Source organism: Cladophialophora yegresii, assembly GCF_000585515.1.
Source record: "Cladophialophora yegresii CBS 114405 chromosome Unknown aczIN-supercont1.5, whole genome shotgun sequence".
NCBI classification, from domain to species: Eukaryota; Fungi; Ascomycota; class Eurotiomycetes; order Chaetothyriales; family Herpotrichiellaceae; genus Cladophialophora; species Cladophialophora yegresii.
In genome coordinates, this window is record NW_006913049.1 from 1,592,809 (window position 1) to 1,605,365 (window position 12,557).

Here is a 12,557-nt window from a genome sequence, read left to right on the forward strand (position 1 = left end):
GAAGCCCAAGCGTCTGCAGCTGTCGATCTTGAAGCCTTCACATAACACATCGTCATGTGTGAGCTCATCTAAACAATCAGAGAACAAGCCACAGTATCAGGGGGGTTACCACCCCAGAATGAGCATCGTTGTACTCCGTTCTTGGTTCTTGTGATATAAACAGTCTGTTTGGTTTCCCACCTTCATTCAAGCGCAGATCTTTCGCCCTTTCTTCATTCTCGCCTCGCCTCGCACCCCAGAAGATAAGCGAGTTCAGGCGAGTCTTACTGCACACCTTGCTCGCTTAATAGGCCCGGCCTTGCGAGGCTGTCATTCCTGGCACGTCCTTCAAGATGGAGGGCACCGCTACTCACATGCTGTATCCCCGACAGGTACGTTGTCAGGCTTGTCTCTGTAGCTGAGCTCACTGGCTGACACGCAACGCAGTCGGCGGGATCGAATCGCAACCAAGGCTCCAACTCGCTCTCTGGCATCGTGTCGACATTGGTTCCGACCGCCGTTATTGCCCTCGTCGCCCTCATTGTCTTCCTCCTCGTTCGAACCCGCTACTCCCGTGTCTACCGACCCAGAACCAACGACAGACTCCTTGCGAAAGGATGGACGACTCCTCAATCCAAGTCAAGCTTCTTTGGCCTTCTTCGCAACTACTCTTCCCTTCCCGACGCCTATGTCCTCGGTCACAATTCTCTTGACGGTTATCTCTGGCTTCGCATGTTCAAGGTGTTGATTGTCATGTGCCTTGTTGGCTGCTTCATCACCTGGCCCGTCCTCTTCCCCGTCAATGCCACCGGACATGGCGGCCAGGAGCAACTCGACATGCTGAGTATGAGCAACGTTGCCGACCCGAAGAGGTACTACGCTCATGCTCTCGTCGCCTGCGTCTACTTGGGCTTCGTCACTCTCCTGATTGCGCGCGAAAGACTCAATTTTGTCGGGCTGCGGAGAGCCTACTTCCTATCTGCTGCTCACGCACAACGTCTTTCTTCAAGAACAATTTTGGTCATGGGATTGCCTCACGGGTACATGGAGGAGAAGCCGCTACGACAGATGTTCGGCTCGGCAGTGCGTAGAGTCTGGCTCGTGACGGACTGCAAGAAGCTCGAGAAAGACGTCAAGGAGAGGAGAAAGACAGCCTTGAAACTCGAAGGTGCCGAGATGAAGCTCATCAAGCAAGCCAATGCCACCCGACTGAAGGCCGAGAAGAAATCCAACGCTGCAAGCTCATCCGAAGCTGCTGGTTCGGAACCCAAGCGCTGGATCAACGAGAAGAAACGTCCCAAGCACAGACTGATGCCCCAGCTCTGGAGAAAGGTCGATACTATCAACTGGTCTCGAGGCAGACTGGAGGAATTAAACCGATACGTCCCTGAGCAGCAGAATGAGCATCTTGACCTGCATCACACCAAGGTCCCCGCCGCCTTCATTGAGTTCTCGAACCAGACGGCCGCTCACGATGCCTACCAATCCGTTGGTCGTGACTCCAAGACGAGATTTTCTCCTCGCTACATCGGCGTGCAACCCAGCGAGGTCGTCTGGAAGAACTTGGGCACGAGCTACAGCTCTCGAAAGGTCAAGGTCATCATTGCGACTATTATCGTCTGGGTCATGATTATCTTCTGGGCCATCCCAGTTACCTTTGTTGGCGCATTGTCCAACATCAATTACCTCACCAACAAGGTCCCTTTCTTGAGCTTCATCAACAAGATTCCCAAGGTAGTCTTGGGTGTTGTCACTGGTTTGTTGCCGGTGGTTCTCCTGGCTATCCTCATGGCACTTGTACCCATTTTCTGCGGATTACTGGCCAAGTTCGCGGGGGAGCCAACCCAGTCGGCTATCCAGCTCAAGGTGCAGTCATGGTATTTCGCCTTCCAAGTAGTGCAGGTCTTCCTCATTACCACATTTGCCTCCAGTACGTCCGACTCCCGATCTAGGTGCGTTGCATGATACTGACGAGTGAATAGGTGCCAGTGCCGTGACAACCCAAATCGTCCAAAATCCTGGCTCGGCACCCAGCCTGCTTGCAACCAACTTGCCCAAGGCGTCCAATTTTTACATCAGCTATTTCATTCTTACCGGCTTGATGCAGGCAGCTCTCCAGTTGCTCAACATTGTCCCGTTGCTGATGTACGTCCTGCTGGGCAAGTTTTTGGACAAGACTCCACGGAAGAAGTACAACCGTTTCGTCAATCTCCCCGGTATCGGATGGGGCTCGACTTATCCCAAGTTCACCCTCCTCGGAGTGATAGCCGTCTCGTACTCGTGCATTGCACCATTGGTGCTGGGCTTTGCCACGATCGGATTCTGCCTTCTCTACCTCATGTTCAGATACAACTGGTTGTTCGTCTTTGGCAACAGATTCGACACAAAAGGCGAAGCATACTCAAGGGCATTGAAGCAACTGATGACCGGTGTCTACCTGGCCTCGCTGTGCCTTATCGGGCTTTTCGCCATTGGGTGTAGCAAGAGCAGAGCCAGCGCTGGCCCGTTGGCCATCATGGTCGTTTTCCTGGTTGTGGTTGTCATCTTCCAAATCATGTTCGACCGTGCTATTGCACCGCTGGAACAACACATGCCGCTAGAGTTGCTGAACGGCAACAAATTCAGCACCACGATCATGGAGCAATTTGTTGACGAACAACATCTCAAGCACGAGAATATGGAGGCTGGCGCTGGCTCTTCGTTCCGCGGCAATTCGGCCGTCCCGACAGAGGTAGGAACTACTAAAGCTGAGGACGCCGGCGATCAACCGGGCTACAAGGCGCAGTCCAAATCCCCACCATTCAACTTTTTGAGCCGACGTATTGAGCCTCTCGCCTTGAAGTTCTACGAGAGTAACAAAAAGATTGTCCCTGACTCGGCCGACTCGGAAGACTGGATCCCAGGATATACCCCAGAGGAGTATGAACAGTCGTACGTCAATCCTGCCATCACCGACCAGGCACCAGTTGTCTGGTTGGCAAAGGACAGGTCTGGTGTCAGTCGCATGATGGTGGCTGAGAACAGAGAGGCAGGCATCCCGAGTACGGATGCGCACGCTGAACTCGACGAGAAGAACAAGCTTGTCTGGCACGAGGAACAGGTCAAGGAGATGCCGTTGTGGCAGAGACTTGTGAGGTACTGAGACCGATTGGTGGTTTTCTCGCCCAAGGTTGTGTTACATGGGCCAATGGTGAAAGAAAAGCAATTGCGTACCACTATGGTGCTTTACGGATAATCGAATACCCCTGGTGTATGAGCAGGTAGAGGGTTAGCATAGCAAGCGAGAATTGTAATGGTTAATTCTTGAAATTGAAATCATTCATTCTTGAAGTTGAAATGATTAATTCTTGAAATTATCGGTGGCCGTCTTCGCAAGCTCTGCGCACGTAGCGAGCATCCATTGTGAGCATCCATTGTGAGCATCCATTGTGAACATCCAGCTTGGTGTGACGTCATTTTGAGCGCCTTGAAATCCGGACGCGTCTCAACAATTTTGACCGGGCAAAGGAACCTCGCAGATGTCGACGTGTTCTTCGTGTGTACATGGTCGCCGGCACAGACTCTATGGCGCAATAAGTAGGGACTTGACATACGACCTTGCGGCTGTCGTGTCTAGGTGTTCTCCGGTCGCCATGCCGCGTCTGCCCAGGGTAAGGGAGTGCCAGTAGAACATCGCAAAATGGCAGACGCAACCTACCAGAACAAAACTTACAACTACGACTACGACGAGGAAGGCGATTCTCTGACGAGACGAGCAATTGTAGGTTCCGGCCCCTTCCCCTAAGCTTTATCGCAGGGTGTCATCTCACCCTCACTTGTAGCAACTCGCCCTCGCGCCGCTGCGCATCCTGACCTCCCGCGCCGCCATCAAGGTCTACCTCGCGGCCCTCCTCTTCTTGGCCACGTCGGCCGTCCTGCTCACCGTGTCCTCCTCGGCTTACGCGGTTTTCTACTACAATTACATCCCGCAGATCAATCTCGAAAGGCCGTTGTATTTACAATATGACGCCGCAGCGCCCAAGGCAAGTCATGTCGACCACGAACACCGCTCCGCTCACCCCCACGCCACCGTCGCGCTGGACACGGCCGCCCTGATCGCCCACCAAGCGTACGATATATCCGTAATACTCGAGATGCCTCGCTGCGCCACGAACTTGAATGCCGGCAACTTCATGCTCGATCTGTCTCTTCTGGCAAGCGGCGATCCGGACGCTGGAGCGCATGCCACGCCGCCCGCCGATACTTATGACTCGGACATCCTCCACCGCTCACGCAGACCCGCCATCGTACCCTTCGCGAGCCCCCTCCCCGCGTTGGCCCGCACGCTGGTCCAGCTGCCGCTGCATATCCTCGGGCTGCGAGGCGACCCGGACCGCTCGACGCTTGTGGTGCCCATGTTTGAGATGCTCGTGTTTGACGGACGGCGGCCACGCGGGTCTGGCAGGTCAACAGGCAACATCATCCCCACACACGCGAAAGTGGAGGTGCAATCAAGGGAACCCCTGCGTGTGTACTCCGCCAAGCTAGTCTTCCGGGCCCAGTTCCAGGGGTTGAGGTACTTTGTCTACAATTACAGAGGCTTAAGCTTCGTGGTGTTTTCTGCGCTGTTCTACATGGTGGCTGTCACGAGTCTGCTTTTGGGGTGGGCCCTCATTGCGCATTTCTGGGGGAAGGTCAAGATCACCAGCAAAACAGACAGTAGTAAGACACGACTCGGCGGCGACGCCAAAAAGATCAAGCAAGAGGGTGAGGCGGAACAAGGCCGCATCAAGCCCGAAGATGGCGGCGGCCGCGGCGGTGATGCCATCAAAATCAAAACAGAAGAGGAAGATCAAGAACCCCATAGCGGATTGTCCGTGTCAAACCTCTCAGACACGCCCGCGCAGTATCCCACCAGACGGGGCCGACCGCCGTTGACGTATCCCGGACGAGTAAGCTCAGACGCAGGCGCCGCGGAAGTGGCTGAAGAAGAAGCAGAACAAGCACATCTCAGACGTCCAATGGGCGTGGACGAGGCGGCTGATGATGAGGACGAGGGGGAAGGGGACCTGGGTGACGGTCGCGGAGAGGAATACAGACTCGAACGCGAACGCGAACAAGAGATCAGAGAAAGGGGCAGAGACGCGGACAGGGCTTTCGCCTTCGACTCCGGTATCGGCACGAGTATGGAAAGCGAGCATGCAGGATCGTCCGGGAGGGCAATGACGCTCAGGAGACGGAGTTCCAAAGGAACAGGGACAGGCACCGGCAAGAGATAGAATTTACTCCGTCCTCCGTCCTCCGTAGAAACTAATTGACCAACTGATCGAGTGAGTCGCAGTCATAGCACAGCATCGCTCTGTTTTTGGCACAATAAGGTACAGACAGGTACTGTGAAGTAATTACCCGTCTTTCGTCCTATCGTACTCGGGCGATCTGGTTCAAGTCATTGAAGAGCGAGAAGGCCGGTTCGTCGGGGAGGGCGACAGGGGAGGGCGACAGGGGACGGGGATAGTCAGGAGACGGAGTTCCAGAGGGACAGGGACGGTGACAGGGTCGGGGAAGAGATAGAATATATGTACGTAGTAGTGCTGAGTGCTGAGTAGAAAGTGATCCACTGCGGGAGTGAGTCATCAAGTCACACCCAGTGCTCCGGTCTGCACCAGTTGTCAGTCCTACGGTTGTGGCCCGAAGTCGTCGAAATAAAACACGCTATATACTGTAATTAGCTCCTCGCTGCTCTCTACACAAGCGAGATGTATAGCTATGTACGCAGTATATACTCTTAGGACGCTCTGAAACGTGGACCAACATCGTTCACACGGTTACAGTAGCAACTCCCTCGCAAGCAAACAAGGAGTGCTGCCGCTTAATATACCTTGCGTTAATTAGTGAGTGCCGGATTTCATTTGACGACTTCAGGGACCGGCTGCGTAGTGCTCGTCTTCCTTCATGTCGTACTTATAATGGGCGATCCGGTCCACGACTGCCCACTCGTCTTCAGCAGGCTATCCATTCACATGCCCTGCTTACTTGGCTTTCTATGTTGGATTCTTACTTTATTGCTTCTATGAATCTTCTCATTCCCACAAGAAGCTGTCTACCTCAGAGGGCTGCTTGTTCATGCTCAGCCGTCGAGGATTTTCTCGTCAGTGGCGAGCCGCAAGCTGGTGCTCCAGCTCTCTGACCAACACAACTTCTTGTCCCATTGATGGCTTAGATCCCTTCTGACGGCTTCTCAGACTCCAGTCCGTCCACCTTGGATCTTTGGCAGGCCATTCCTCATGGCTCTGAGAAAGCGCTCCTCCTGGGTTAATTCTCTCGTCGGTTGACCGAGCGCTTCTTCTGCCTCTTCTCTCAGCACAGGTCCATCGTTCTCCGATCGGTCTCTCGCCGCGCCCTCGGCTTTGGGCGGTTCGACATGGCGGGCACTGGCTGATTTGGCGTGCATTGCCTCCAGAAACTGAATCTCAAACAGATGCTTCGAAGATTTACGAAAGACCTCGTTGCTGGAAATTTGAGCCCCCTTTCCGCATTCGGGGCAGGCGTCAGAGAACGTCTTTGAAGAGTAAACGTGATTCTTGGCGCAGGTTCTCAGATGACCAAGTCTGTGTTGCCCCCACAGCTTTTCAGTCTCACGCACATGAGCGTTCTTGATCGCTGGGATCGGCGAAGACGACGGGACCTCGTCCGCAGACGCGAAGATATTGGCAAAATCTCGTGCGGTTTGGCCGAAAGGCGCACAGGTACGGAGAGAACTTCGAACGAGTTTCGTGGCGGCATCCAAGCTATCCTTGATAGCATCGACGTCCATGGCAGGGGCAGTGTCTTCGACAGGACTGCCAAGGTGTACCAGTCGGACTCTTGTCGACCTGGCAAATAGAAGGAACTGCAACTGTTGCAGCCTGATCTCGGCTTCAACCGACGGGTTGGTCATGAGTAGCGGGTCAGTCAAGGTGTCCTTACAGAATTCGATGCATGCGATCGACTCTCGATGAACAAATTGTATCATCTTCAGACCTTGACGCTGGACACTGAAAGAGGGATCCTGCGGGTTCAAAAGTTGACTTCCCAGTTTCAAGACATCAGCAAGACGCACGCTGACGGCGCGATATCCCAGTATATCAAAGTGAAGATGGAACATAAGATTATAGGATGGCACGACGTTGGGAAATGCGGCGTTCAGGCGAGCCAGGTCGCGTCGGACCAGATCGACAACGCCTTTTCGGAAATCCGTGATCTGGGTTTGCAAGTCGAGGATGTCTCGGGATCGGCGCAAGAGGAGAGTGGCGTTCGCCTTGGCAGCCAGAGGGTTGGGACGAATGGCTTCGACGAATACGTCAAACGTTTCGTCAAGTTCTTTCTCCAGCGTCTCAATCGCCGACCCAAAGTTGGCCAGCTTCCGTCCCATCTTGGCGAGGAGGAGATCCAGAGTGCGGTTGAATCTTACCAACTTGGAGTGGATTCTATACCGCCGTGTGCCTTCCAACTGTGCTCCGCATATGCATTTCGGCTCGTGGAGATATGGCAACCGGATGTCGGAGTTGATTGCTAAGATAGTTCCATTGATGTCGACTTCGTACACGCCACAGAGATTGATGGTATCCAACTGCGAAACCTCGACCAAGTGCCGACAGTTTGGTGAGTACAGTACTGTAGGGCCTTTCTCACCTGTCATACACTCTGGACAGACCTTCGAAGGAGGACATGTCTCGCCTTCCAATGAAGGACAAGCGTGACCACAGCCAAGAATCTTTGGACATCTCTGGCTGCACGGTAGTGATAAGCTCGGGAAGCAACACAACATATCCGTTGCATCGTGATTGCAGCCAGAAATGGTTTGCTTGACACAGGGGTCACAAGCGTCTTCACAGCGATTCTGACATAGGCCATGCTCACAATGGTCAGTACATGGTTCACGGCATGCTGTCGGACAGGTCTTGCCAACACCGTGACAAGTTTCCTTGCATGTGTGACCGCATGCCTTTGACAAACCACAGATGTCAGCGCACGGCGGGTGGCTCTTCTGACTGCCGTTACAATTCCCACATATGTCCTTGCATGTGTGCTGACAAGGGAGCCACGCTCCACACGGCTGTTGACAGACAATGTTGGCGTGCGAATCTTCTCCACATAGAATGGTGGCGTTGTGGCCACAAGACAATTGTTTCCTGGCGATGATGACTGTACACTTAGAAGTGCCTCCGGCACAGAGACGTTGTCCAGGATGTCCGCAGTCAAGCGTGACCTTGTCGGTAGAGACTGTACACTCTCTGCAGTCCTGATAGCAGCGTCTAGAACATTGATGACCACAGTCGAAGACCTTCCCACATTCTTCCTCACAGACCAAGCGTGCATGGAGCTGGGGCGGATGGCAGAGCTGCCGGCAATGGTGGCCGCAATCCAACGCTTGATTGCAGATGGAGGAGCACTCCTTTACTCTGCTGAAATCCTCTGGGTGCTGAACAAGTTGACTGTGTTCGGGGTGGGCATGGCACTGAGTCATGATCGATGCCCCGATCCTGCCATTGAAAACTTGGATTATCTGTCTCCACATCGGGACCTGGGACAATGTCTGAGAATTTCCGATTATATAGAATCCTGTCAATAACTGTTATTAGTCTGTGTTGACGAAAACAACCACAGCACTGGCAATGCTCGAGGCACGGAAAAATATGCCGGGGACCGTAAGAACTTACCGTTTCGAGCCCTGCTACAAGCGACATTGATTCTGTTTAAAATCTTCAGAAATCCCGCCTTGCCACCACTGCGGACAGTACTGAGGATGATCACTTTAGCTTCTTGACCTTGAAAATTGTCGACCGTCGCGATCCTGAGCATGTTGGACATGACAACTTTGTCTTTAGTGGTGCGGCCCTCCTCTCCAAGCGCGAGGAGCTCCTCTTCGAGCATCGCTTCTCGATCTTTGTCAGAAAGCCAGATGTCGCAGGTCGCTTCAAGTCGCTTGTATAATCTCAGGAGCTGGCCAGCGTATGGCGTCAAGACAGCTATTTCCGCTTGTTCATAGGCGCCACGGCAAAGGAGGTACTCAACTAGGGAGGCTACCATTTCCACTTCATGGAGATTGGCATGCGATTTCAGATCGTCCGCCTCAAGTTCGGGGCTTCGGTGGTCCCACCAGAACATGCGCTGTGCTAGACCATGAACCGGAGACCGTGCGTGTGTGGATTCATGGTCTTTCAGATAAGGATACGTCAGGCGAGTGATGTCGGCGATCTGAGGGTGCATGCGGCGTTGGATGCTCAAATGGCTTGCTGGTATACTGTGTGCGGACACATCCTGAGGCATCATCAGTCGCTCAAGTAAAGACTCATCCAGTCGATATTGTCGCCCGACGCTAGACCCCAGGCTTAACATTTGCTCGTTTGCTTCGGGTCGCAGCTGCTGCGGATCGCCAATGAAGACTGCATGTTCAACGGAGGGCAACAGCGAGCACAAGGTGTGGGCCTCCATGATCTCTGCAGCTTCTTCGCAAATGACTATCTGGAGGTCGAGCGCTCGGAGCACCTCCCATCGGGCAGCACACGCCTGTATATCAGTCAGAATGTGTTCAGAGCTAAAGCTTAGGCGAAAAATGGGGTAGACGTGTAGAGAGCCCGAAGCAACATTTCAGCTGGAAGAGTGCCGGTCCCTCCGGGAGGGAGACGAGAATACCAAAACAAAACTTACAGTCGTTGTCATTGCGACGATGTTGTGTGCTGCCATGATGCGGCCGTCGCGCTCGTTTCGGATCCTCTTGATTTCCTGTTCGTGATGTTGAGACTCCACATAGAGCGACATCATCTTTTGTGCGAGAGCCTCTTTATCAACTTTCTTTTCCCAGCTCTTGATCAAGGACTGACGTTGTGACAGTGGCATGTTCCAAATGCTAGAAAGACCAGCATTAAAGCTCCGTAGCTCAGCATCCCATGACAGGTCAAAAAGCAGCTTGTCGACGTCCTCTGCGGGACGTTTATCACGACTTGCGGAAGCTTGAGCAAGCCTATTCGCCAACTCGAGGTGGAGATCCCGAATCGTTGTCAAATCTCCCCCAGCAGACCAGTATTCGAACGTGAAAGATTGAGCTAAAGGGACATTGGCGGTTGTTGTGAATTGAGCGTGCACATCCCGATGGTCGCTGTACAGTACGTCTCGAACATAATGCCAAGGGACAGCGCCAGTCTGAGATTGACAAGAAACAGCTACTGAACGTTAGTCGTGTTTGTTTGGCCAAGGAAGGAGCTGTAGTACCTTTACATAATTCATCCAAGCCAGCAATAGACTCTTTCTTTTGCAGCGTATGAGTCTGCATCACATTCGATTCCTCTCTCTTGAATCGAATCTTTCGTCTCAGGTCGCGGAGGTTGATGCTGTTGGTCCATTCCTCCTTGCTGCCTGATCCTACCCGGAGGAGACCAGATACCCCAGCATCTCGAAGGTCAGCAAGAAAGCTGTCCAAAGCATGGTTTGTAAGACAGACTAGCAGGACAGGCTTTTGCACTGGTCGGGATTCAAGGACCGCCTGCGCCACTTTGAGACCCAGATAGGTTTTACCACAACCCGGTGGACCCTGGGTGCAAGCAAAATCACGCATAAGACTGTCTCTGAATGCGACAGCTTGACCTTCATCTAAGGTCGTTTCGCGTTTGAGGATATCGAGCGTGGACGGGCGGCACAGGTCTTCTAGAGACACCGAAGAGATCGGAGAATGAGGTCCCACAGTCTTTTCAAGATTGTACCTGAACTCTGGTGCGCGTGCATAGGACGGCGGAAGGCACGGGAAACGTGATGGTGAGCCGACAGCGAAATTCAGCTCCCGCGCGAGCAGAGCGTCGTGAATAGAGATCCGGGGTGCGACATACTGAGGAAAGGCGAAATCTGAATCTTTCATGTCCTGCAAACACTTGAGGCAGTTGTAAACGCCGGCAAAGAGAATCTTTGGGAACTCTACAAGATAGAGCTCATTGTCCATCTTCAGTCCAAGTGCGTGACGGCAGAGTTGTAGGACGTCATCATGGCTACTTGTTGGGAGGAAGTTGAGTTGGACGGCAGCTTGAGTTCCGCGACCGTTGAAGGCATCCATAGAGAAGGTCGTCTGAGCTAGGGTGACTTCCATATAATAGACCGAAAACTCCATCGTCGTATTATTCAACTGAAGCAGGGCAACGAGCATGCCGTTTTGAAAGCGACCGGATTCATACAGATTCCGACCTCTCATGAAAGGGGGACAATCATAGCTGACGCGGACCACCATAGATTTGTGCTCATGTGAGAGTAGTTCTTGGACTCTGATGTTGCGATACAAAAAATACCGATGGCCTGCGCTTGTCTCCTGCCGCACATGGCCGTCCGAATTTGAGCCGATCTTCAGGAAGGCGACTTGTGCCGCGGAGTAGCAGATATCTCGTATCGTTTCTGTGCTATCGCACCTCAGTTGTCTGAAGAGGGTGTCTAGATGTCTGCCGGGACCATTTTCGAGAAAGTGCTGTTGGGTGAGGTCTTTCTTAGGCATATAGACAGGTCGGTCAATGGCGAGGATTTCGTCTTGGGTCGGCAGGATCTTGATTTTCCGGAAGTCATCGTGATCGTTGTCGTGCCGTGGCCCGAGCAGTGAAAGTCTACCGGGGCCGTCGTCAGTGAAGCTGAGTGGAGGACGTGGGTCGCGGGAGAGGATGTTCGCGGAGAAGCGCTGCGGCGTCTGGCCATCTGGGCCAGCCGGGATGTGAGCTCTGATGATGGCCATACCATGAAATTGTTTGACGATAGGCCGGATCTGTCGTGTGTGAAGGTAAACGATGCAGAAAACACAGTGTCCTACCTTGATATAGCCGCGCGACGATTGTGCGCAACTTACCAGAGTCTTGGCGGAGTAAATCACTATCCATTTGAACGTGACTAGAAAGTGATGGGTTGAGGCTGAATTTGGTAGTGAGAATTCCCCAGGTGGGTTGCGACAAGCCAAGGTAAAGTTCTGGGTCAGTGAGAATGAAGGTCCAGGTGAGGCGCTGACTTTTGATGTACGCAATCTGAATGCACGAAGCTGAGTCTTTCCTGCATCATACCATATGGATGATAGGACATGGTACACAAGCAGTCCGACATATCACGTCGTGGCTTCCATCGCAGACTGTGAGTATCTGAAATAGCCATAGCATCGAATGCCAATTATCACATAACCATTGCAGACAAATGTTATTTGTGCTGTTGTTCAGCTAAGAACAACCATTAGTACAAAGAGCCTTGCACATCGCTTTCCATCTTGTAATAGCTAAAACATCTTGTCTCGCACGTTTGTTGCGATTATGTGTCCTAATGTTCATCTGGCTTGGAATTGCTGTAGATGTAAGCGTCGCAGCCCCCACCGTCCCCAAGCGAGAGGAGTCAGCCTTATGGTTTCCATGGCAGACAATGGAAGATTCTGGCGCAGCCAGCCGCCTAAGCCCGAGGTAGGCGCGGTTCTGGTTGTTCCAGAAATAGCGAGTAATGTCTCATGATGATGTAGAAGGAGGAAGTTCGCAACGTTCAAAACGATGAGAGCAAGCTCCGAGCTCGCCATTTTCACAGGGCAACTGTAGCGAAGTGCGGAAAAGCTATCCGCC

The 12,557-nt window shown here is 52.9% G+C and overlaps 4 protein-coding genes across 4 annotated transcripts; 2 read left to right on the forward strand and 2 right to left on the reverse strand.

Moving 5' to 3' along the window:
- Positions 1 to 332: 332 nt before the first annotated feature.
- Positions 333 to 3,121, forward strand: A1O7_07297 (uncharacterized protein; the record flags this gene model as incomplete). Its single annotated transcript, XM_007761297.1, has 3 exons — positions 333 to 371; positions 427 to 1,909; positions 1,962 to 3,121. 3 exons carry the CDS (start codon positions 333 to 335, stop codon positions 3,119 to 3,121), a joined length of 2,682 nt encoding a protein of 893 aa, XP_007759487.1.
- Positions 3,122 to 3,658: 537 nt separating this feature from the next.
- On the forward strand, positions 3,659 to 5,237 carry A1O7_07298 (uncharacterized protein; the record flags this gene model as incomplete). The annotated part of the gene is made up of 2 exons (XM_007761298.1): positions 3,659 to 3,739; positions 3,801 to 5,237. 2 exons carry the CDS (start codon positions 3,659 to 3,661, stop codon positions 5,235 to 5,237), a joined length of 1,518 nt encoding a protein of 505 aa, XP_007759488.1.
- A 959-nt stretch (positions 5,238 to 6,196) lies between these two features.
- On the reverse strand, positions 6,197 to 7,369 carry A1O7_07299 (uncharacterized protein; the record flags this gene model as incomplete). Its single annotated transcript, XM_007761299.1, has 1 exon — positions 6,197 to 7,369. One exon carries the CDS (start codon positions 7,367 to 7,369, stop codon positions 6,197 to 6,199), a length of 1,173 nt encoding a protein of 390 aa, XP_007759489.1.
- Positions 7,370 to 8,562: 1,193 nt separating this feature from the next.
- Positions 8,563 to 11,701, reverse strand: A1O7_07300 (uncharacterized protein; the record flags this gene model as incomplete). Its single annotated transcript, XM_007761300.1, has 3 exons — positions 8,563 to 9,507; positions 9,649 to 10,160; positions 10,210 to 11,701. 3 exons carry the CDS (start codon positions 11,699 to 11,701, stop codon positions 8,563 to 8,565), a joined length of 2,949 nt encoding a protein of 982 aa, XP_007759490.1.
- Positions 11,702 to 12,557: the final 856 nt, after the last annotated feature.